The sequence below is a fragment of the Lepidochelys olivacea genome (assembly GCF_965140295.1).
Source record: "Lepidochelys olivacea isolate rLepOli2 genome assembly, chromosome: 19".
Lineage (NCBI taxonomy): Eukaryota > Metazoa > Chordata > Testudines > Cheloniidae > Lepidochelys > Lepidochelys olivacea.
This window is the reverse complement of record NC_140429.1, coordinates 20,016,432-20,042,558: the sequence shown is the minus strand read 5'-3', so window position 1 is coordinate 20,042,558 and position 26,127 is coordinate 20,016,432. Positions and strand designations below refer to the sequence as shown.

General features: G+C 45.3%; 1 protein-coding gene across 5 annotated transcripts in view; it reads left to right on the top strand.

Annotated features, from left to right (window-relative positions):
- The window catches only part of RLF (RLF zinc finger), a 106,799-nt gene that overhangs the window by 27,583 nt on the left and 53,089 nt on the right, over positions 1-26,127 (top strand). For 3 of the 5 annotated variants that reach the window (XM_084609671.1, XM_084609670.1, XM_084609674.1), the window contains exon 5: positions 13,536-13,738. The exons of 1 other annotated variant lie outside the window; for it this stretch is intronic. In XM_084609671.1, the coding sequence (XP_084465797.1) occupies positions 13,536-13,738 (203 nt within the window). Of the gene's footprint in view, positions 1-13,535; positions 13,739-26,127 lie in introns of those variants that run through there. One more of the 5 variants, XM_084609672.1, reaches the window with a different exon arrangement.

The following is a 26,127-nucleotide window of genomic DNA, read 5'->3' as shown; positions in this document are numbered from 1 at the left end:
GCGGGCAGGTACCTGTCAATCCTGATTTGAACTGCTCATTATTACAGAATTTGGCAATATTTCAGTTGGAGCTGTATGATGCTAGCCACGCGATAAACTGCATTTATCGTGAAACTTTCTCACTGGCGCTCTGTCCATTAATCATCTTTAATAATACATTTCAGCTCCAGGCCATTTCTAATATTGTAAATTTTGAGCATCTTGAAAGAACCACCATTTAAAAAAATAGTCTGCCAGAGAAATGTTTCATTCTTTTCCTGCCAATGTGGAATTTTCTTTCCTTCCCCAAAATTTTTCAGAAGATTGACTTGCATAAGTCTTTGCCACTTCTGACCAATGCATGCATTGCAGATGGGGAGAGAATTTTAAAGGTTACTTGCAAAGGATAAAAATAAGTTCTTCTTCGAGTGATGTCCCTGTAGGTGCTTAACTTTAGGTGATTGACTGCTCTGTGCCTCTAGTTGGAGAATTTCGACCGCAATACCTGGCTGGGCTGCACGTGCGCTCTCCCTGTCTCTCACCTGTCATTGTAGCTGATTAGCGCCGTGCAGCTGTTTCTTTCTCTCTCTCTCTCTCTCTTTTCCTTCTTAACTGCCCTTTGTCCAAATCAGAGCTCCAGCAGTGTCTTCACTTGCTTTACCTCAGGCGTTCTTGTTAGCAGTTTTTGTATATAATAGATTAGTTGATTAGGACTTTCTATTTTTCTTCTCCCTGTATTAAAATAAAATTCTTTCTTTATAACTTCACCCTGCCATGGGGTATTCCCTTTGAAATGCCAAGATCTCCTGGGTTTAAACCTTGTATCTCCTGCCATGAGGCAGTTCCTATCTCTGACGGACACTCACAATGCGTCAGGTGCCTGGGGGAAACACATTGTCATAATCTGAAGACCTGCACAAGGAAAGCAAGGGACCTCAAATTTAAGCCTGCCTCACACCCAGGAACGCAAACTTCTGCTGGTGACCAATTACCGAAGGCAGCTTCTGACAGTTCCTCCTCCTCAGCTTCATGTGGGAGGGACCTGTCTCCTAAAATACCTGCAAAGAGGAGAGCTTCCACTCCTCCTGTCAAACCTGCATCTAAAAAGAAGCGTTCCCTAGCTTGCTCTACTGGACAGGTACTGACCGCGCTGCAGCAAAGTACCTTCAAATCAGCAGGGACTAAAGCCACAGAACCTAAGTGGGCAGGTTCCAAAAAGGAAGGCAGAGAAAAGTGCCCTTTCCACTACAGCACTGGCAGCAACAGCAACAATCCTCCGTACCGAGTGCCTCTGCAGTTTTTAAGTCACTGGCGCCGTGTCTCTCTCTCTCGCTCTCTCTCTGCTGCACATCAGTGTTGCATCGTCACCAAAGCCTTCTAAGTCCTTGGTGCAGTCAACATCGGCACCTATCCTCACAGTGTCAGACTACTTCCTGGTACCTCAACAATTCTCGGCACCACAACAAATGCAAGTGCCTCCTCCAATACCGAGAATACAGCAGTTCCTTGCACCTAAGGGCCTGACAGTGAGCCTGGAACCTGCGTCCCCTCTTCTTGGTACTGACGCTGTACCTGTGCTTTCAGCACCACGCACACCACCAGCTGCATCTGAACCCTCCCCACCTCCAGTGATGAGGATCCAGGAGGATGAGGAGGGGGAACTTTCTTCATCTCAACATTCCTTGACCCTGCAGACCAGTATCAGATCTGAGCCACAAGAGCTCTCTAGACACTATCCAAGACCAGTCATACAAGGGTGGTATGGGGACCCCCACCTGTTTCATGTCTGGGAATGGTCAGTCTGGGACCTGTGGGCAGCATACAGGCAAAATTTTCCCAAGCCACCAAGCAACAGGGAAATTTCTAGACACGCCTCACCAAAGCCAGTAACACCACCTGACATCTCCCAGGAATAGACTTTTGAGGAAACAGAGCAGGAGTTAGACCAGGAGGCTATTCCTGCAACGAACTTGTCTTTCTCACTTGATGAGACCACCATGCCTCCGCTCCCTACTACCAGAGACTATTTCAAACAGTTTCAGGAACTGTTTAAAAGAATAGCTGACACACTTCAAATCCTTCTTGAAGAGGTTACTAAATCTCAGCACAGTCTCTTGGACATACTCCGCACATCGACATCTTCCAAGATTGCCTTCCCCATAAACGAGGCCATTATAGAGCCCACCACAATCATTTGGAAAACCCCCGCCACAATCCCACCTATGTGTAAGAGGGTGTACAAAAAGTATTATGTCTCTTTGAAGGGGCTAGAATTTGTATATTTCCCACCCCCAGCCAAATTCTGCTGTGGTGGATGCTGTTAATGAAAGAGGCAGGCAACATTATTCCAGGTCCACACCTTATGATAAGGAGTGGAAAAGGCTGGATTTACTCAGCCGCAAGGCCTACTCATCAGCAACATTACAATTTAAAAATGCCAATTATGAAGCTCTCTTGGCAAAATATGACCACACGACATATTACAAATTAGCAGACGTTATTGAACTTATACCAGAGGAAAAGAGAGAGAAGTTTACATTCATTTCTGAAGGCCACCTTATAGCTCAAACAGCCCCTCAGGCATCATTGGATTCCCCTGACATGGTGGCGAGGACCATCACAACTGCCATAGTAATGCACCGGGCCTCCTGGCTGCACCTGTTGGGGTTACCAAGGGAGGTGCAATCTACAGTAGAGGACCTTTCTTTTAAGGGTCTGAAGCTGTTTGCCTGCAAGACTGATGAGTCACTTCACTCCTTAAAGGACTCGAGAGCCACTCTTAGATCTCTAGGCATCTATATACCTTCCACAAAACACAAACAGGGCAGGTACTATACATCACAACGTCCTAGGCTCCGTACACACAGGACCAGAGACAGTATGATCCTCAAAGATGTTGGCAAAGACCACCCAAACGAAGATCAAATTCTTCGCAGCCCTCCACATCACAGCAACTGGCCTCCAAACACCAAATTTAAGGGTTTGGTCAAGGGCTTGATTGCTAACTCCATGTTCCACCAACCATCCGTTTACAGACCATCTGGTACCATTCTACTCATTCTGGCGTACTATCACTGCCGACAAGTGTGTATTAGAGATCATCGGGACCGGCTACTCCATCCAGTTCCTCTCCACCCTCCCGTCCGTCTTCAGGGATCCCTCTCACCAATCACTCTTGAGATAGGAAATAGAATACCTCCTGCAATGAGGCTTGGTAGAACCAGTGCCAGTACAACAAAGAGAGAGAGGCTTCTGTTTCCATTATTTTTTAACACAAAAGAAGTCTGGGGGATGGAGACCCATTCTCTACCTCAGAAAACTAAACAAATTTGTCAAAACATAACGTTTCAGGATGGTTACTTTAGCAGCAACAATTTCTGCACTGGAACGAGGGGATTGGTTTGCAGCACTCGACCTGCAAAATGCATATATTCACGTCCCCTTACACCCAGCACAAAGGCAATTCCCCTGATTTTGTACTGGGACAAAAGGGCCACTTCCAGTACATAGTACTACCCTTTGGCCTCCCCATAACCCCCTTGAGTATTTTCCAAAATTCTAGCAGTGGTGGTGGCCCACCTGCGCAAGCAAGGGGACATAATCTACCCATATTTAGATGATTGCTCACAAACAGGGAAGAATTAGTAGGGGAAGCAAAAGTGGATGGGAATCTGTGTGACCAGGAGATGGTAGAGTTCAGGATTCTGACAAAAGGAAGAAAGGAGAGCTGCAGAATACAGACCCGAGACTTCAGAAAAGCAGACTTCGACTCCCTCAGGGAACTGATGAGCAGGATCCCTGGGAGAATAACATGAGGGGGAAAGGAGTCCAGGAGAGCTGGCTGTATTTTAAGGAATCCTTACTGAGGTTGCAGGAACAAACCATCCCAATGTGCAGAAAGATTAGTAAATATGGCAGGCGATCAGCTTGGCTTAACAGTGAAATCCTTGCTGATCTTAAACACAAAAAAGAAGCTTACAAGAAGTGGAAGATTGGACAAATGACCAGGGAGGAGTATAAAAATATTGCTCAGGCGTTATTGAAAGAGTGAAATCAGGAAGGCCAAATCACACTTAGAGTTGCAGCTAGCAAGAGATGTTAAGAGTAACAAGGGTTTCTTCAGGTATGTTAGCAACAAGAAGAAAGTAAAGGAAATTGTGGGCCCCTTACGGAATGAGGGAGGCAACCTAGTGACAGAGGATGTGGAAAAAACTAATGTATTCAGTGCTTTTTTAGCCTGTCTTCACGAACAAGATCAGCTCCCAGACTGCTGCACTGGGCAGCACAGCATGGGGAGGATGTGACCAGCCCCCTGTGGAGAAAGAAGTGGTTCGGGACTATTTAGAAAAGCTGGACAAGCACAAGTCCATGGGTCCGGATGCACTTCATCCGAGAGTGCGAAAGGAGTTGGTGGGTGTGATTGCAGAGCCATTGGCCATTATCTTTGAAAACTCATGGCGATTGGGGGAGATCCCGGAAGACTGGAAAAAAGGCAAATGTAGTTCCCATCCTTAAAAAAGGGAAGGAGGAGGATCCAGGGAACTACAGGCCAGTCAGCCTCCCCTCAGTCCCTGAAAAAATCATGGAGCAGGTCCTCAAGGAATCAATTCTGAAGCACTTAGAGGAGAGCAAAGTGATCAGGAACAGTCAGCCTGACTAACCTAATTGCCTTCTATGACGACATAACTTGCTCTGTGGATGAGGGGAAAGCAGTGAATGTGTTGTTCCTTGACTTTAGTAAAGCTTTTGATACGGTCTCCCACAGTATTCTTGCCAGGAAGTTAAAGGAGTATGGGCTGGATGAATGGACTATAAGGTGGATAGAAAGCTGGCTAGATCGTCTGGCTCAATTGGTAGTGATCAATGGCTCCATGTCTAGTTGGCAGCTGGCATCAAGCGGTGTGCCCCCAGGTTTGGTCCTGGGGCCGGTTTTGTTCAGTATCTTTATTAATGATCTGGATGACGGGATGGATTGCACCCTCCGCAAGTTTGCAGATGACACTAAACTGGGAGGAGTGGTAGATATGCTGGAGGGTAGGGATAGGATACAGAGGGCCCTAGACAAATCCGAGGATTGGGCCAAAAGAAATCTGATGAGGTTCAACAAGGACAAGTGCAGAGTCCTGTACTTAGGACTGAAGAATCCCATGCACTGCAACAGACTAGGGACCGAATGGCTTGGCAGCAGTTCTGCAGAAAAGGACCTAGAAGTTACAGTGAACGCAAAGCTGGGTATGAGTCAACAGTGTGCCCTTATTGCTAAGAACGCTAACGGCATTTTAGGCTGTATAGGTAGGGGCATTGCCAGCAGATTGAGGGATGTGATCGTTCTCCTCTATTCGATGTTGGTGAGGCCTCATCTGGAGTACTGTGTCCAGTTTTCGGCCCCACGCTACAAGAAGGATGTGGAAAAATTGGAAAGAGTCCAGCAGAGGGTAACAAAAATGATTAGGGGGCTGGAGCACATGAGTTATGAGGAGAGGCTGAGGGAACTGGGCTTATTTAGTCTGTAGAAGAGAAGAATGAGGGGGGATTTGATAGCTGCTTTCAGCTACCTGAGAGGGAGTTCCAAAGAGGATGGATGTAGACTATTCTCAGTGTTACCAGATGACAGAACAAGGAGTAATGGTCTCCAGTTGCAGTGGGGGAGGTTTGGGTTGGATGTTGTGAAAAAGTTTCCTTAGGAGAGTGGTGATGCACTGGAATGGGTTACCTAGGGAGGTGCTGGAATCTCCTTCCTTTAAGGTTTTCAAGGTCAGGCTTGACAAAGCCCTGGCTGGGATGATTTAATTGGGGATTGGCCCTGCTTTGAGCAGGGGTTTGGACTAGATGACCTTTTGAGGTCCTTTCCAACCCTGATAGTCTATAATTCTTATACTGATGGAAAAATCAGCCAAAAAACCCTCTTGAATAAAACCACTCCATTTCTTTGTAACTTTGCACTCTCCTCTATCAAGTGACTCCTGATCAGCCTCCGTGATGACCTAGAGTCCTACCAGGTGGCTTTATTGCCAGAGAGCCTTTCCCTGACAAACCAATTCTACAGGGTAGGAGCTAGTCTGTTGCCTAGGATGTTTGTAGTTCAGTAGAGGACTATCCTGATTTAACAACCCTCTATTGTCATGTACCATTTTAGTCCATCATGGGGTAAAGAGTCAACAGATAAGATAAAGAATCCCATGTCCAGTAGGGAGTCTGCAGCCTGTCAGGTACATGCAAAGAGCTCCCAGTATTAAACAGAGTTTATAGGTTGTGCAGGCAGATTCCACAAATTATCACAAGGAGGATGGGCATTTTGAGCAATGGGTGGCAAAACAGGACCTCTTCGGAGTGATGACAAGGAAATCATGCAGGCGGACTTCAGAAATGAGAGAGAGGAGCAAATGGGGGTTACAGTTTCAGCTGGAAAAGTTCAGAGTAAGAAGGTAGAAATAAAATTGATGGTTTGGCCCAGTATTTTCCCCCTTCTCTTGTGCCTGAACTTCTTGCCTGATGATATGGCATCAGTTAGGACAATAGCACTTGAGCTTCGTAACAGCCTTCCTCCAGCACTCCAGCCCCCTGCAAGACCAGGGAAGAATTCTGTGTCCAGATGTGAGGCACATAAAGGCCTCAGCTAGGTCGGGCCCTGCAGTTTATACACAGGAGTGGTACTCCCTCTGCAGCATCTTATCTGCAAGTACAGCACACGCCTGTGTGGAGAGGCAGTGAAGGGGGAGGTGGATGAGTGTTGCATTATTAAGGGTTAAGATTCTGTATCACCTTATGTTTAGTAAAAGTCAGGTCACTGGCAATAAACAAAAACCATGTCCCTGACTTTCACTAAAAATACCCTAGGGGTTTGGGTGGGGAGAAAGTGTGCTGCCAGGGCTTGCAACTGCTTCAGCCCCGCTGCTGCTCCTGTGGTGATGACCCAGCCCCACTCACTGTGCCAGTCAGCTGTTCTGGCCATCCTTACCCTACCGGTTGCTCCGGCAGCCCCAGGGCTAGTCCCGGGGCTGGCCAGTGGCCAGCTGCTCCAACCCTGCCCCAGGAGAAGTCACGGAAAGTCACAGAATCTGTGACAGAATTGTCTTTATGCATTATGAACTCAGTCTGCAGGTACTGTTGGAACATCCTCTCCTCTCTCAAGACTGCTTTTCCTTAGCTTTAGCTGAAACCTTCCTTGCTGAAAAAGAATTGAGCATTCGTAGTTAGCTTCCATTTTGAAGGAAAAAACTAAATGGAGCTGGGAGTAGGGGACTATGGTAGTTTCATGTCTTCCAGTTTTCTCCTGGATCTCTAAAAGGCACAGAAGGCTTCTGAAATCTCCCAGAAGAAATTGCTGTGAGACAGGTACCCAAAGGTGCATAACAGCAATGCTAGGTGAGTGCAAATAGGGATGCTAAGCAAAACTGCTATGGACCTGCACCTGAAACAATGACTAGTCTGGACAAGCTGTTGTGCTGTGGGTATGTAGCAGGGTGGGCACTCGCCGCCGCGGTGCCTCCTGGTGGTCAGTCTGGGAATTAGCTCACATTAGCCTTGGAGCGCCGCCTGCTAGCCGATGTCTCCCTACCGGTACCTGCTTCCTGGTCAATCTCCATCACTGTACTTCAGGCTCCATGTCCCTCACCGGCCCACAGTGCCCCTTCTCCTGGGTACTGCCCTGCAGCAGTGCCCCCATGCGTTTGGGATCCTCCCTTCTCCAGGGAACCCCAATCCCCTAATCCCACCTCGCCTCAGTGACCGACTGCCAGTCTTCATCTAGCTTTTTCCCTCAGGGGCAAACTGCAGTCTAAAGTGTCCACTCATCATTGGCCAGGGGGGTTGGACCAGGTGTCTCTTCCTTCCCTTGCTGCTTCCCCACAGCCCTAGTACCTCCTCCGACCCTGACAGCAAGGCTTCTACCTGGGGGTGTGCCAGGCTGGAGCTTCTCCATCTCCTCCTGCCCTGCCCCAGCACCGCAGTGTCCAAGGTACCCTTTGCTCTTTCAGGCAGCCAGGTCCATCTCTCTCCAAGACTGGAGAGAGACTGACTACCTACCCCTTCTGGTCTGCTCTCTTTTATAGTGGCTTGGCCAGCTCTGATTGGCTGCCTCCTGCCTCTTCCTGATTGGCTGTCAGCACCAGCCCTCTCCAAGGGCTGGCTTTTAACCCTTTCTGAGCCGGAGCGGGGTGATCGCCCCACTACAGGGTACTTCATGCTAGTGCTCTCATCAGTTTAGTTCTCTAGGGTGGGCAAGGTACATTCTTACTCTTACACAGCACTATTCTGTATTTGACACCATGATATGATACATGGTATGGGCAAGAGCGGAATCTGTTTAATTGAAGCCCTTCTTTTCTGTCTTCCTTTAATCAGTTACTTCTTTCTGCATTCCCAAGGCAGGTGGTATACAGATGCAACTCTCAAAGGAGAAAAAAAGGTTGCTTACTAATACCTGGAGACTTTAATATGTGTTGCCTCTGCTCAGCTACACTTCCTACCTTCTTTTCTACAATTTCTTGGAGTGCTTTCTTTAGCACAGTGGTATCAAACATATGGCCCATGGGGCAAGTAATGCAATAGGCTATTCTTCTCCAGGTCCTTCATGTGGAAGACTAGCAGCTGAAGGAAGGTAATTGGTCAGTACTGCAGATGTAGATCTTGGCCACAGTGTTCAAACTTGGATGTCTAAAGTGGAGGCTCTAAATCCATAGGTAGGCACTTAAATAAGTGACATGATTTTCAGAAGTGCTGAATGCCAACAAATCTTATTGAAGTTAATGAGAGCTTTATCTGCTTGACATCTTTGAACATCAGATCTTTTAGGTGCCTAATAAGTATCACCTTTCTGCCAAACAGTAATATATGTTGGGAGCATTATGAGTTTGTCACCGTTCGGTGAAGAACTCAGCAATGCAAACAGTGGGTATTAGTACCGTTTGTGGAACATAAATGGTCACAAATGGATTGAAGACAACCCCCTTTTTAGGGAATCTTGGCTCAGGCACCAATGGGTGTGTCTGCACTGCAGCTGGGAACATGGATAGACAGACATGCAAGTTTCACTTGAGCAAGCACACTAAAAATAGCAATATGGCTGCGGTGATTCAGGCAAGGACTCAGGCAGGCCACCCAAGTATGTACCAGGGTGTTGTGTGGGATAGTACTCAGGTGGCTACCCTGAGACCCTGCCTGTGCCACTGAGGCCGTTTTGTTTTGGGGTTTTTAAAATTGGGTTGGGCTTGAATGTGAATACAGGACACCTGTGTATTTAGAATAGTTTTCATAGATTCATAGAGCAGAAGGTCAGAAGGGACAACTGTAATCATCCTAGAGACTAACAAATTTATTTGAACATAAGCTTTGTGAGCTACAGCTCACTTTATCAGATGCATCCGATGAAGTGAGCTGTAGCTCACGAAAGCTTACGCTCAAATAAATTTGTTAGTCTCTAAGGTGCCACAAGTACTCCTTTTCTTTTTGCAAATACAGACTAACACGGCTACTACTCTGAAACCTGTAATCATCCAGTTAACTTCCTGCGTAACACAGGCCATAGAACTTCTATGAATTAATTCCTGTTTGAAGTCAAGTAGTTTGTTTTCATTCTTTTGTTCGTTCATTCTTTCGTTCCTTCTTTCCTTCCTTCCTTCCACAGAATTAATGTCAGAAAAGGACTTCTATATTTTGTAATTTTTTGGTAGTGATATAACTAGATTTTAGACACATTTCATAAAGCATGCTTTTATTTTGCTGAACATAAAGTGTTTAGTGTATTGTTTGAGATACTTAATTTTCTCGTCATAGATGCTGTAGAAATAAAATATATTAAACTTACCCAACTTAAAGTACAGGAAAAAGTGTAGGTAGACAAAACTCAATTACTAGATTTTTACCCTTGAGCGGATCACTGCGGACTATGTGGCTCTAGGAAGAAGGATAAAGGAGTTGGAGGCGCAAGTGGTGTTCTCGTCCATCCTCCCCGTGGAAGGAAAAGGCCTAGGTAGGGAGTGTCGAATCGTGGAAGTCAACGAATGGCTACGCAGGTGGTGTCGGAGAGAAGGCTTTGGTTTCTTTGACCATGGGATGGTGTTCCATGAAGGAGGAGTGCTGGGCAGAGACGGGCTCCATCTTACAAAGAGAGGGAAGAGCATCTTTGCCAGCAGGCTGGCTAACCTAGTGAGGAGGGCTTTAAACTAGGTTCACCGGGGGAAGGAGACCAAAGCCCTGAGGTAAGTGGGAAAGCGGAATACCGGGAGGAAGCACAGGCAGGAATGTCTGTGAGGGGAGGGCTCCTGCCTCATACTGGCAATGAGGGGCGATCAACAGGTTATCTCAAGTGCTTATATACAAATGCACAAAGCCTTGGAAACAAGCAGGGAGAACTGGAGGTCCTGGTGATGTCAAGGAACTATGACGTGATCGGAATAACAGAGACTTGGTGGGATAACTCACATGACTGGAGTATTGTCATGGATGGTTATAAACTGTTCAGGAAGGACAGGCAGGGCAGAAAAGGTGGGGGAGTAGCACTGTATGTAAGGGAGCAGTATGACTGCTCAGAGCTCCGGTACGAAACTGCAGAAAAACCTGAGTGTCTCTGGATTAAGTTTAGAAGTGTGTGCAACAAGACTGATGTAGTGGTGGGAGTCTGCTATAGACCACCGGACCAGGGGGATGAGGTGGATGAGGCTTTCTTCCGGCAGCTCACGGAAGCTACTAGATCGCATGCCCTGATTCTCATGGGTGACTTTAATTTTCCTGATATCTGCTGGGAGAGCAATACAGCGGTGCATAGACAATCCAGGAAGTTTTTGGAAAACGTAGGGGACAATTTCCTGGCGCAAGTGCTAGAGGAGCCAACTAGGGGGGGCGCTTTTCTTGACCTGCTGCTCACAAACCGGGTAGAATTAGTGGGGGAAGCAAAAGTGGATGGGAATCTGGGAGGCAGTGACCATGAGTTGGTTGAGTTCAGGATCCTGACGCAGGGAAGAAAGGTAAGCAGCAGGATACGGACCCTGGACTTCAGGAAAGCAGACTTCGACTCCCTCAGGGAACGGATGGCCAGGATCCCCTGGGGGACTAACTTGAAGGGGAAAGGAGTCCAGGAGAGCTGGCTGTATTTCAAGGAATCCCTGTTGAGGTTACAGGGACAAACCATCCCGATGAGTCGAAAGAATAGTAAATATGGCAGGCGACCAGCTTGGCTTAATGGTGAAATCCTAGCGGATCTTAAACATAAAAAAGAAGCTTACAAGAAGTGGAAGGTTGGACATATGACCAGGGAAGAGTATAAAAATATTGCTCGGGCATGTAGGAATGATATCAGGAGGGCCAAATCGCACCTGGAGCTGCAGCTAGCCAGAGATGTCAAGAGTAACAAGAAGGGTTTCTTCAGGTATGTTGGCAACAAGAAGAAAGCCAAGGAATGTGTGGGCCCCTTACTGAATGAGGGAGGCAACCTAGTGACAGAGGATGTGGAAAAAGCTAATGTACTCAATGCTTTTTTTGCCTCTGTTTTCACTAACAAGGTCAGCTCCCAGACTGCTGCGCTGGGCATCACAAAATGCGGAAGAGATGGCCAGCCCTCTGTGGAGATAGAGGCGGTTAGGGACTATTTAGAAAAGCTGGACGTGCACAAGTCCATGGGGCCGGACGAGTTGCATCCGAGAGTGCTGAAGGAATTGGCGGCTGTGATTGCAGAGCCACTGGCCATTATCTTTGAAAACTCGTGGCGAACCGGGGAAGTCCCGGATGACTGGAAAAAGGCTAATGTAGTGCCAATCTTTAAAAAAGGGAAGAAGGAAGATCCTGGGAACTACAGGCCAGTCAGCCTCACCTCAGTCCCTGGAAAAATCATGGAGCAGGTCCTCAAAGAATCAATCCTGAAGCACTTGCATGAGAGGAAAGTGATCAGGAACAGCTAGCATGGATTCACCAAGGGAAGGTCATGCCTGACTAATCTAATCGCCTTTTATGATGAGATTACTGGTTCTGTGGATGAAGGGAAAGCAGTGGATGTATTGTTTCTTGACTTTAGCAAAGCTTTTGACACGGTCTCCCATAGTATTCTTGTCAGCAAGTTAAGGAAGTATGGGCTGGATGAATGCACTATAAGGTGGGTAGAAAGCTGGCTAGATTGTCGGGCTCAACGTGTAGTGATCAATGGCTCCATGTCTAGTTGGCAGCCGGTATCAAGTGGAGTGCCCCAAGGGTCGGTCCTGGGGCCGGTTTTATTCAATATCTTCATAAATGATCTGGAGGATGGTGTGGATTGCACTCTCAGTAAATTTGCGGATGATACTAAACTGGGAGGAGTGGTAGATACGCTGGAGGGGAGGGATAGGATACAGAAGGACCTAGACAAATTGGAAGATTGGGCCAAAAGGAATCTGATGAGGTTCAATAAGGATAAGTGCAGGGTCCTGCACTTAGGACGGAAGAACCCAATGCACAGCTACAGACTAGGGACCGAATGGCTAGGCAGCAGTTCTGCGGAAAAGGACCTAGGGGTGACAGTGGACGATAAGCTGGATATGAGTCAGCAGTGTGCCCTTGTTGCCAAGAAGGCCAATGGCATTTTGGGATGTATAAGTAGGGGCATAGCGAGCAGATCGAGGGACGTGATCGTTCCCCTCTATTCGACATTGGTGAGGCCTCATCTGGAGTTCTGTGTCCAGTTTTGGGCCCCACACTTCAAGAAGGATGTGGATAAATTGGAGAGAGTCCAGCGAAGGGCAACAAAAATGATTAGGGGACTGGAACACATGAGTTATGAGGAGAGGCTGAGGGAGCTGGGATTGTTTAGCCTGCAGAAGAGAAGAATGAGGGGGGATTTGATAGCTGCTTTCAACTACCTGAAAGGGGGTTCCAAAGAGGATGGCTCTAGACTGTTCTCAATGGTAGCAGATGACAGAACGAGGAGTAATGGTCTCAAGTTGCAGTGGGGGAGGTTTAGATCGGATATTAGGAAAAACTTTTTCACTAAGAGGGTGGTGAAACACTGGAATGCGTTACCTAGGGAGGTGGTAGAATCTCCTTCCTTAGAGGTTTTTAAGGTCAGGCTTGACAAAGCCCTGGCTGGGATGATTTAACTGGGAATTGGTCCTGCTTTGAGCAGGGGGTTGGACTAGATGACCTTCTGGGGTCCCTTCCAACCCTGATATTCTATGATTCTATGATTCTACCCTGGTTGTCCTGGTCAAATTTAATACTTCTAGTCGTGTGAAAACTACTATAGGATCTGAGTAGTGCCGTCGCTGTCCGTGTCTCCTAATGCTGTGCTGTGAGGTGTCTATTGAGCCAAAGAAGCTACCATTCCTTGCTAATATACTAGCACTACTTTTGTAGCCTAGCATTCCCTTATTGCTACACAGGTGCACTTCTAGTGTGCTAATTTGTATGAAAGAACACCACTGCTTATTTATTACTGTCCATTTTTATTGCAACAAGGGTTTCATATCTCTTATCTAAACATTGACCAGACCTCAGCATGTTTCTTACAAAATCAAAGTGGTGTGAATGCAATGAGACAACTAAGTGCCAACTGTAAATTTGGTGTATTCTCAAAGGTTTTTTTCTTTTCCTAGTCAATAAATTGGTTACACGAGAAGGGCCTTCCTTTCTGCAGATGCGAGTAAAACACTTGATGAAGTCCAACTGCATTCCACAAGCTACTGTCTTGTCAAAATTGTGTGCAGATTCTCCAGAAATTTCAAATGTATCCTCTTTTCGCCAAGCCTACATCACATGTTTGTGCTCTATGCTGCCTAATGAAGACTCTATTAAAGAGGTTAGTAATCATATCCCCTATTAATGTGTGAAGTTTCTATCAAGTGCATTTCTAAATCAGTTTGGCTAATGCTAAGGTTATAGAGTTTTTAAAGAAAATCTAAAATATAAAGACTTCAGGCAGTAGTATGAAAGTGCATTTAATGTTGTTGCTACAGATACACATGTGCATTATATACAGTCTATTAATGTGGGCTTATACATCATGCAAAAAAGGTTTGAGAGTGTTAGATCCTCATATGCCTCAAGTATAAATCTAAAGTCTTCCCTTCAGCTGCCCTATGCACTGTGACTCTGTACTCTTCTGATGCAAAGGAATAAAATGACTGTTTTAATAGAGTGAAAACTAATGTAGAAAAGGAGGACTGGTGAGCCATGGGCAAACTCCTCTAGTGTCTACTGGCCTGAATCTTTATGACCCATTCCGATTACTTTGATTCAAACATCTTTTTCTTTTTCAGTGTAGTAACAACTGTGCTAATAGTGAACATTGTAATCAAGGTTGGAAAACTGTTGCCACTATAACCCCGCTTGTTATTTTTTATTGAATTCACTGGTTAGGCTGAAATCTTAAATGCTTGGTGTCAACTTGAATGAGACTTTGTGGTGGGAGGGAGTTTGAGCAAAATCTCTTAAGCAATATTTTTGGGGGGTTGAGGGAGGAGAGATAGTGAGCAGGACTTGCCATTGTTTAAAATTAAATATGGCTGAATAACTCAGATGTTTGCACTCCCCAGCTGCAAGAGAATAGGCCCCCAATTAAGGCCTCTCTGCTCAGTTCAGGGGGAAAAAATTAAGAGCAAACACATTATTTGAAAATATGGTGTTGTGTATGTTAGCAAATCTGTTAAACATAGTCACAATGCTTTGTCTGGGAGTTAACTGGACAGCTGAGCTGCACAGAGCCAATTACTTTGAATCAAGAAGTTGAGCCAAGGTGGCGAAGAGCGATGCAGGAGCAGGGGATGTGGTTTCTTCAGATGCTTATTTAGAAAGATGTTGTGCATACATGTACAGCTACTTATATGCCTTCTTTCCAAAACTGCTCAGGAGGCTCTCTTGCTCTCTAGTTCTTAGGCACACTTGTCCCACAAGTATTATAGGCAGGGCTGGTAGCATAGCCGATTAAGTTTGTCTGACACTTCTCATTGTTAGATCCTGTTCAGTTGCTTATAATTTTGCTAAACTTTTAACTATTTAGGTTGAAATTTCCATGCCATGTGTCTCCCTCACGCTCTGAATATTTTTGGAAAATTTCAGCCAAGAATTTCAGCTATTTCTGAGAACTAGGTTAGGGAAAAAATGTTGTTTTGCCTGTGTTTAAAAAAAAAAAAATTGTCAGTTTCTTCTTTGACCAACTCTAGAGCCTCCATACTTTGGAGCAGGGATTTGAACTTTGGCAGTGGGGTGTCCTTTGTCTCAAGGATGTGCGTTCTACAATCTCTGTGAAAATCTGTCCAAGTTTGGCAAAGTTATTCATAGAAACTAAGGTCAGAAGGGACTATTACGATCATCTAGTCTGACCTCCTACACAACGCAGGCCACAGAATTTCACCCACCCACTCCTGCGAAAAACCTCTCACCTATGTCTGAGCTATTGAAGTCCTCAAATCGTGGTTTAAAGACTTCAAGGAGCAGAGAATCCTCCAGCAAGTGACCCATGCCCCATGCTACAGAGGAAGGCAAAAAACCTCCAGGGCCTCTTCCAATTTGCCCTGGAGGAAAATTCCTTCCCGACCCCAAATATGGCAATCAGCTAAACCCTGAGCATATGGGCAAGATTCACCAGCCAGATACTACAGAAAATTCTTTCCTGGGTATCTCAGATCCCACCCTATCTAATATCCCATTGGGTTATAAACCTTTGAAAGATATAGTGATTGTACATGCCACTAAATTCCCCAAAGATCCCCTCTGCTGTGGGCATGCTGCAACCTGAGGTTGAGCAGAACTTTCCCTGCTCCTGCAGCTGAGACTGTTGTGGGGCCATGCATGGTTCAAGTTCAAGCACCTGACCTGAGACAGGCAGCCTCCCCTCCCCCCCCCCATCTGTTCTGCCAGTGACACACGTGCAGCCGCACCCCTTGTTGGGCTCAGGCAGCATGAAGGAAGAAATCATCTGATTTACATGCAGAGTGGGTAAGAGCCCAACCTTTAGTGGAGTGTTAGATTGAGACAAGAAGACTGGGAGTGGTGGGGAGACTGTTGTGACCGATTTGGTAATTTCCTGCAATATTCTGGACAAATCTTACTGAATTAAGTTTATTTTGGGCCAGGGATTGTAAGTAATTCCATTGTGGGGGAACCAGATCCCTCAGGAGCGAAGAACAGGGGAGGATGACTAGGCAAATTCATTCAGGTTGTAAAACCCCAGAGAGCAACCAGCACCTGGAGAGGCTTGGATGTACTCGTTCAAACTGGACTATCCAGAGAACCAACAGACTATAGGGAAATCGTCTCTTTAATAGACTGAGTTTAAATAGGCTGAGGGCCTACTTTCTGATCCACCAAATGGACAGGATATTCTGTCCAAGAGAAATCCCACTCCTTTGGGGGAAGCGTTGGAAGAACTTGACCTATTCATGGGGATGCTTGTTCTAAGCTAGCAGCTGTTATGAACTTGTGACCACAAAAAAACCTCTTGATAGAGTTTGAAGAACAGATCACCTGTCAGAGCCTTTGTTGGAATTGGGGTGATCTCAGATGAGCTTATTAGCATGTGTGGTGTTTTTTTAATCGTTTTAATGTTTTCTCTGTAATGATTTCACTTTAAGAATAAATGTGCTTGCTTAGAAAGGGCAGTGTGGTAACTTATACCTATGGGCAATTACACTGTTTATAGCCTCTGAGGAGAAAACAAAGCAAGCCTGCTTAGGCAGTCTGACCTACTGGGGAATTCTCAGTGTAGGCAAGAAAGTGCAGCTTGGAAAAAAACCCAATCAAGAGGGAGATGTCTCCACTTGAGGTGATGGCCAGGGAGCTGGAAGCATGAGTGGGTGCCCTTGGTGGACCATAGAGGGGGAATAAAGGTAGAGCTGCTCTGATCTAGCACAACAGGGTGCAACTGGGCAAAGAGATTGGGACAAGAAGCCATGGGGTAGCGGGGTCTGAAGTCTGAGGAGCTTGTGGGAGGTAGATTGGGACTGGGAGCCAATGGGGACTGCAAACAAGGGTGGGGTTGGGCAACTGGAAGCCAGGATTGACGGGGAGAGACTGGGATGGGATGGGAAAAGGAGACTGGGACCAGAGAAGCTTGAGCAGTGGAGACTGGGGATAGGACTGGGACAAGGAGCCACAGAGGGGATGAGACAAGCTTGAGACAACCAAGTAGGAGGGGAGGAGGCAAGAGAGATCACACTTGAGGGGAATGGGTAGAAGACTGTGCCCACTAGAGAACACTCTCCTCAAGAGCCTGGAATGGATCACAATATTCCTGAGTCTCACCATTCCTCCATTAGACTACTGTTAGTCTAATTCCTGTGAAACTCACAGGCAAAGTGTCCCATTCCTCTCTCATGCTGGTTCACGTAGAGGATAGCCTACAGCTTCTGTCAGTCACTCCAGTATTTCAGATGATGAAGGTATGTTCGATAGATCCAAAGGTTCCAGTCCTGCTGCTGATCCATGTGGGTATCTGTATGATGCCACAAAATATCACGTATGTTTTTTGGTTTGCATTTTTAAAAATCTAGGAAATTACACCTCAAAAACTGTAAAAGAACATTAAGGTTGCATAGACAAGCACTCAGTCAGGAAATGCCAGAATTAAGGTTGCTTTTGCCTAAGTTCTCTAAAATCCACATGGTTAGTTGGATTTCTTTGAAATTTGGTGTGCCTCAGAAGAGTGCAGGGTAAGGTTATTTACGTGACCCAAATTTTAAGTCATTTGAGCCAGGGATTCCAGAGAAGCCTGGGGGAAAAGCCATTTAGGGTTTTTGTGGAGAGCTAAAGATCAAACTATTGATGTGATGTGGGTCTATCTGAGTTTTATCCAAGGTAGCGCATGGCAATCACTAAAATCTTTGGGGGACCCAAATGGAGAATGCGTGTTTTCTTAATGTGGCTGTGCCAATACAGAAACATAACTAGAGGGTTTCCATTTCTGCCATTTTAGGTGCTTTAGAGCTCTACTCTTGTAAATGCTCTAAAATCCCAATGGTTAATATGACTGTTTTGAAATTTGGTGCCCTTCATGAGGCCACAGGTTAGTGATCCATATTTGGGGTCATTTGACTGAGGGGTTCCCGAATTACAGGTCTCTCCCCCTCCCCCCCATAACTTTTTTCTTCTGCTGCCTCTTACTGTTAAACAGAGAGGTATTGATCACTGAATTAATCACAGACCTCCTGGTGTTTGCTATGAAGTTACCATTCAATTAACATAATTTAGGATAAGTAAATCACAAACCCCCACTTAAAACGAGTTTTGAATTGAGTGGCTGGAGATGCTAAAATTTGAGTCATGGGTGGCAGTTTATTTTGTGAGGGAATGTAATCAAAATATTTGGCAGCGGATTAGATACGTGAATGCTTCCTGGGAGAGGAGGAGTGGGGGAGCAGGTGGGAGAGTGGACGGGGTTAAGTGGTAGGGGAGGCGAGAGAAGTTGTTGGCTCAAGTAAGGAGGCTTGACACCCTTCATCTCTGCCAGTGCACCCAAGCCACCATTGTTGCCAAAGTAGCAATTTTTGTCACTTGATTTAGTGACTTTTTGGTTTCCCTAGCGAGGAAGTAAGTTCAAAGCGACCAGCCACAAATCTAATAACTTTCACTGCCAATTACAGTGATATTCAGAGAAAGAAGTCGCCAGTTTGTATAGTCAGAAAATCATAATAAAATCCATTCCATGCTTTTCTTACTAAACGATCCTGCTGGCAGCCCTCAGCCCTGGAGAGTGGTGGCAGGGGGAGGAAGAGAAGGAGATGGTGTCCAGACTGGAGACGGCAAACCTGCCAAGCTAGGGGAGGCCTGCGCAGCAGCAGCCAGAGTCATTGATCTGCAGACATATCCTACCCTGGAGTCGCCCCACACACCAGCAGATGAACAGTTTGGCACTCCCCATCAGGCTTGGCAAGGCTATGATCAGGTTGAGAGGGAGGAGTCTGGATGAGGGCAGCTTGGTCAGGTGTGCACAGCGGAGATGGAGTTTCAGCCACTGCCTCCCAAACCCTGGGAGAACTGGTGCGTCACGGGTACTGTGGTATTCCAGTGTGTATTGCCTTCCCCATCCTCCCACCCCCACTCCCCAGGACTCCCTGTCATGGACCCTGGCCCCGGGGAGAGACTCCCTCACTTGGACGTTGCCCTGGGTGCCCCTGGCTCATTGAGAGGAGAGAGATTCCCCTCATATGAGATGGACATTTCTTATTGCATCTGTCTGAAATGTTCCCTTATGTAGGTTACATAGCGACATCTAGTGACTTTTCAGAGTTTCTCTGATGACTTTCTGCTATGTGAAGTTGGTAACACAATGAGTTGTGTTACAGGAGGGGGAATTAACAGTGATGGAAATGTTTGTATACCGGGGAGTGAAGTTTTCAGGGAGATGTCTTCCCTGCTTGTGGTGGGGAGGCATCGGGACAGTAATGGGGAGGTGGCCAGGTTGGAAGGGGAAGTGCATTAAATGGGCATGGGCATGGCTTGGGAGATGTGCTGAAGCAGGGCTGATGGGGTGCAGCTGGGGATGGGGGAGTGGAGAGGATGGTTGGCTCAGGTATGTTAATTACAGGGCATGATACATACAAATGCCTTAAATGACTACTAACTTCTACAGCAATGTATCTTTTTCCTGTTAAAAAAAACTAGGGAAATTGGCAAAAAAACCCTACATTAATGCAGAGTTAAGGTTGTTTGATATGTCGTCTCCTTGCAAAACATTGAGTTGAGCAAAAACTCAAGCTTCTGAAAACTAGGAAATGCCCAGTTAATGTTGTGTGGCCAACCATGCATACCTTTACTCTGCTGACTCCACAGTTGCTGAAATGGGCAAGCTCTTCACCTCCTCTTACAACCCATTCACTCTCACCCATAGATTTCATCTAACACTGTTAAAGGACAAAAAGGAGAAGAGGGGAAAAGGTTGCCCATGCCACCTTCCCTCTGATCCCCTGGAGGTGGCAGTAGCCAATGGAATTATTTGGATACTCCAGCTGCAGTCAGTGTGTTTAAGTGTACACTAAATGGTGCAGGCAGTAGCTGAGCCTGTTTGGTAAAGGTGTGTTTGTGGTAGGAGGATGTGTGGATTACTCTGAGGTGAGAGACAGGGCTGTGATTTATGAGATCTGTTTTCCACCCTCATTTGTGTGAGGAAAGGGAAGCAGTACACGTGTACCTGCAGTATAAAATTATTTCTATTCAGAATTTTGTAGGTTATGTCGATAGCAGGGCATAGTGCTGTTACTGTAAAGGATATTGTCAGCAGTGAGATGGAATATGAAAGGATTCTAATTGTTTAATGCTGGTTAAGTGAAAGTGAGATTGTATCCTGGGAGTGAGTGTAAGGGAGTTGTAGAAGACTGTGAAGTGGTTCTTAAATTGTACGTGCTTAATATTCTTTCCTGCAGGGCTTTGGAGCTGTGCTCCGGCTCCGCTCCAGCTCCAGGCAAAAACCTGCAGCTCCACTGCTCCGGAGCTGTTCCAGGTTCTGCTCCAAAGCCGTGCTTTCCTGGGAGTGGGCTAAGTGTGAGAGTTTATGCCAGGATCTGGAACCTCCTGAATCTTACCGTGCCAAAGGCCACTGTGAGAATGTGCTTTGTGCAAACTGAGGCATTTCTCAAAGAGGGTAGAGGGAAGGTGATGTATGCAACTTTTTTTGTTGTTGTTTGTCATTTAATAGTGTTAGATGGAATCCTGTGGATGAGAATGAATGGGTTGTAAAAGGAGGCTCTTCCTTGTACATTTCAGTAACTGGGGTTGGCAAGGTATAGGTATGTCTCGTGTTAGAGCATATTGGAGCACTGCTGAAGAGGAGGAGAGTTAATTTTGCATGGCCAGTCTTAACTCTCTGGTTTCAGAGTAGCAGCCGTGTTAGTCTCTATCCGCAAAAAGAAAAGGAGTACTTGTGGCACCTTAGAGACTAACAAATTTATTTGAGCATAAACTTTTGTTATATTTTATATATTTTCATTAAATTTGTTAGTCTCTAAGGTGCCACAAGTACTCCTTTTCTTTTAGTCTTAACTCTGTATTTCCTGGTTATCAGAAGCTTGCTTGCTTGCTTGATTGATTGATTTTCCCCCCTCAACTCAGTGCTCTGTAAGGGGACAATATACCATCAAGCAACCATAAGTCTACATTAACTTTTTTCCTATTGATAGTACTTTGAACATATAAAGCGCAGTTTCCATTGACTTCAGTTGTGGGTGGGTGTGTGTGTGTGCGTGCGTGCATGTGCATTCACCATTTACATAAATCAGACCCCCAGTCTCAGCTCAGCCATCCTGATAGTGAGAGGGACCATTAATGACCCCCTGTGAAAAGTTTGAGCCTGGTCTATACTACAAAGATACATTGGCATAGGTATGTTGGTCAGGGGTGTGAAAAAACAACCCCCCAGCTGACATAGCTATGACTGCAAAAACCCCGGTGTAGACATAGCTTCTGTCAGCCTAGATAATATTTGTGGAGTTTGTGGTATGATCCGGGACGAAAAATTCCTATTGACAAGTACTTAATCTACACTGGAGGCTCTTTTGAGATAAATATACCAGGAAAGAATTTGTAGTGTTGACAAGGCTTTGGTTACATCAGCATCACATAGCAAATCTGTGGCACAGGCAGGGATAGAATCCAGTTCTCCAAGGTGGTATTCAGCTGCCTTAACCATGAGACAGTTGTCTCTTCCTTCAATCCCCTTCCCATTCTCATTGTGTTCCCTATGGGTCTGTCCTCCTGAGGAAGCCCTGGAAGGAGCAACAGTTGAGCCAAATCACAGGGCAGTGCTCCCTGAACTTGGAGGGGGGGCGGGGAGGGAGAGTTTCTTGTCAACGGCTGGAAATGGCCCACCTTGATTATCACTACAAAAGGTGTGCGTGTGTGTGGTGGTTTGGTTTTTGTTTTTTTTCCCCTCTCTCCTGCTGGTAATAGCTCACCTTACCATACACACTGTAACGAGAGTGATCAGGTAACACCCATTGTTTTGTGTTCTCTGTGTATATAAAATCTCCCCACTGTATTTTCCACTGCATGCATCCGATGAAGTGAGCTGTAGCTCATGAAAGCTTATGCTCAAATAAATTTGTTAGTCTCTAAGGTGCCACAAGTACTCTTTTTTTTTTTTTTTTTTAAAGTCCTGAGTGGAACAAAGTACCTGCAACAGAAAGAGAATTTGGGTCAGAACGTAAACAAAAAGCATCTTGCACTAGAAGTTATATGTGAATATCTAATTCAATAACTGCTTCCCTATTAATACAAATGCTCACAGTCACCACTGTAATACTCATCCAGTTGAGACTGTAAGTTTTTGAAAATGTAAATTGCTCATGTTGGGGGAACGGTGTGCTAGCAGGCTGGCATTCCTACTGGGGCAGAGTTAGGATTGTGGTAGGTGGTTTGTGGTTTATTGTTTGTTCTACAGTGTTCTGTACAAACAGTTCCACAAATCCTTCATGTATTAAGTCTCATGCTCAAATCACTAAATTAAGCAATTATTAAGTTGGGTTAATAATTGTGGGTCAGACTGAACAGGTATTTGGAGGTATACCATACCAACAGTACTTTGTAGTGAACATGATCCCTTACTGATTTGTTGGTGTGTATTTTTTACTTTAGTGACAAATAAAAATTTTACTGCCAGAGAGGTGGAGCTGGATTCTGTTCCATCTTCAGTTATCAATTGAATTGTTCCTGTCATGGACACCTGCACAACTGTGTTTTTCAAAGATGTCAGAGGGCATAATTTATTCCAGAGAATGTTTATTTCTAGTGATTACTCACAAGGTAGAAAGAATGCAGCATTGACTCTCAAAATTTGGGTTGACTTTGCAGTACTGGTGATTGGGAAGAATATCTTTGCTAATAGTATGCAGTTTCATTGTGATACAAAAAAATGGAATCCCACAGTTAAGTTTTAGTCACGTCTTAAGTTGCTAGTCCTTATGGTTATGAAGAAATCCTGTAATTTGAACCAAGTGGTTATGTCTTCCCAAGTCTGCAGAGGAAAAAATAGCCCTGAATTACCCCATTCATCTCCATAATGGTGCACAGTCAAGATGGAAGGGTATATTGAGTGGGATCCCACAGGGATTGGACCTGCTTTCAGTTCTGGTCCGTATCTTCCTCATAGATTTAGATAATGGCACAGAAAGTACATTTATAAAATTTACAGACAGTACCAAGTGGGGAGGGGTTGCAAGTGCTTTGGAGGATAGGGTTACAATTCAGAATGATCTGGACAAACTGGAGAAATCATCTGAAGCAAATAGGGTGAAATTCAATAAGGACTAATGCAAAGTACTCCACTCAGGAAGGACAGTCAGTTGCACACATACAAAATGGGAAATGGCTGTGAAAAGGGATCTGGGGAATATAGTGGATCATAGAATCATAGAAGATTAGGGTTGGAAGAGACCTCAGGAAGTCATCTTGTCCAACCCCCCGGCTCCAAACAGGATCAACCCCAACTAAATCATCCCAGCCAGGGCTTTGTCAAACAGGGCCTTAAAAACCTCAAAGGATGGAGATTCCACCACCTCTCTAGGTAACCCATTCCAGTGCTTCACCACCTTCCTTGTGAAATAGTTTTTCCTAATATCCAACCTAGACCTCCCCCACTGCAACTTGAGATGATTACTCAGTGGTAGCAGATGACAGAAAAAGGAGAACAGTCTAGATCCATCCTCTTTGGAACCCCCTTCAGGTAGTTGAAGGCCGTTATCAAATCCCCCCTCACTCTTCTCTTCTGCAGACTAAATAACCCCAGTTCCCTCAGCCTCTCCTTGTAAGTCATGTGCCCCAACCCCCTAATCATTTCCATTGCCCCGCTGGACTCTCTCCAATTTATGCACATCCTTTCTGTAGTGGGGGCCCAAAACTGGACAGAGTACTCTTTTCGGCACTGGTGAGGCCACATCTAGAGGGGAATAATCACTTCCCTTGATCTCCTGGCAGTGCTCCTACTAATGCAGCCCAATGTGCCGTCTGGCTTCTTGGCAACAAGGGCACACTATTGACTCATATCCAGCTTCTCATCCACTGTAATCCCCAGGTCCTTTTCTGCAGAACTGCTGCTTAGCCAGTCGGTCCCCAGCCTGTAGCAGTGCATGGGATTCTTCCTTCCTAAGTGCAGGACTCTGCACTTGTCCTTGTTGAACCTCATCAGATTTCTTTTGGCTCAATCCTCCAATTTGTCTAGGTCACTCTGGACCCTATCACTACCCTGCAGCGTATCTACCTCTTCCCCCCCATCTTAGTGTCATCCGCAAACTTGCTGAGGGTGCAGTCCATTCCATCATCCAGATCATTAATGAGATCACAAGCTGAATGAGTCAAAGTGTTGGCGGGGGGGGGGGAAGCAAACATAGTTCTGGGAAGTATCAGCAGGAGTGTTGTAAGCAGGGCACAAGGAGTTATTTTTCCGTTCTACTCTGTGCTGATAAATCCTCAACTGGAGTATTGTATCCACTTCTGAGTGCCACATTTCGGAAAAGAGGTGGACAAGTAGGAGAAAATCCAGAGAAGAGCAACAAAAATGATTAAAGTTCTGGGAAACATGATCTATGAGGAAAGATTGAAAAACCTGCGTTTGTTTAGTCTGGCAAATAGAAGACTGAGGGGGGACATAACATTTTTCAAGTACATAAAAGGTTGTTACAAGGAGGAGGGAGAAAAATTGTTCTCATTAACCTCTGAGGATAAAACAAGATGCAATGGTCTTAAATTGCAGTGAAGGAAGTTTAGGATGGACATCAGAAAAAATCCCTAACTATCAGGGTAGTTAAGCAGTGGAACAAATTGCGTAGGGAGGTTGTGGAATCTCTATCATTGGAGTTATTTAAGAACAGATTAGATGAACACCTGTCAGGAGAGATCTAGTTATTACGTAGCCTTGCCTTGACTGCAGGGGACAGGACTTGATGACCTCTCAAGGTTCCCTCCAGTCCTGCATTTCTATGATTCTGTAGTGTTTGTGTCAGAAGGCTAATATTGGTGATTAATAGGCAGTATTGAAGCTATTTCACTAGTACTCATTTTTAAACATTTAAAATATCTGACTACCTAGATTGTTGATAGCTCTTAAATAGAGTATTATTGTTTTTTAATCTAATCCCGGTACACTGTAAAATTAAAGAAATGTACACAACACAGTTGCCAACTTTCACACAGTAAATAAGCACCCCGACTTTCACAATAAGCCAAAAATCAAGCACATTCCATTTCAAAACAAGGTAAAAACAAGCCAATCCCTAAGAACCCCAACACTCTATGTGACTAGACCCCCCCCCCAGCTTGCAGTCTGGGACTGTGGTAGGCCCACTGTGCGCCCCTGACTCTCTCTCCCTCTCTTGCCCCTGCTTGCCAGGAGCCTATTTAAAAAAAAAAAGAAGAAGAAGAAGAAGCAACAAGCTATAAGCCAAAAACTAGCCAACAAGCAACTCAAGCCAATTAAGCCAAAAACAAGCCCAATGTTTGTTTTTTTTCCCATGGGTTTGGCATGTCTGGTGCACAACTGAAGTGGTACTTTAGCTTAAACCCATTGGCAGTAGTGCAACAAAGGGCGTCTTGCCAAAATCTATTAAAGAGAATTAAAATATCAGAAAATATGGGGAAGGATAAACAGAGGACTATTGGAGAACATAAAAGAACATAAAACATGGCCGTGAAAAAAGCTAATGCGGTCTTGGGATGCATCAGGCGAGGTATTTCCAGTAGAGATAAGGAGGTGTTAGTACCATTATACAAGGCACTGGTGAAACCTCATATGGAATATTGTGTGCAGTTCTGTTGTCCCATGTTTAAGAAAGATGAATTCAAACTGGAACAGGTACAGAGAAGGGCTACTAGGATGATCCGAGGAATGGAAAACCTGTCTTATGAAAGGAGACTCAAAGAGCTTGGCTTGTTTAGCCTAACCAAAAGAAGGCTGACGGGAGATATGATTGCTTTCTATAAATATATCAGAGCGATAAATACCATGGAGGGAGAAGAATTATTTAAGATCAGAACCAGTGTGGACACAAGAACAAATGGATATAAACTGGCCATCAGGAAGTTTAAACTTGAAATTAGACAAAGGTTTTTAACCATCAGAGGAGTAAAGTTCTGAAACAGCCTTCCAAGGGAAGCAGTGGGGGCAAAAGACATATGTGGTTTCAAGACTAAGCTTGATAAATTTATGGAAGGGATGATGTGATGGGTTAGCCTAATTTTGGCAATTAATTGTTCTTCAACTATTAG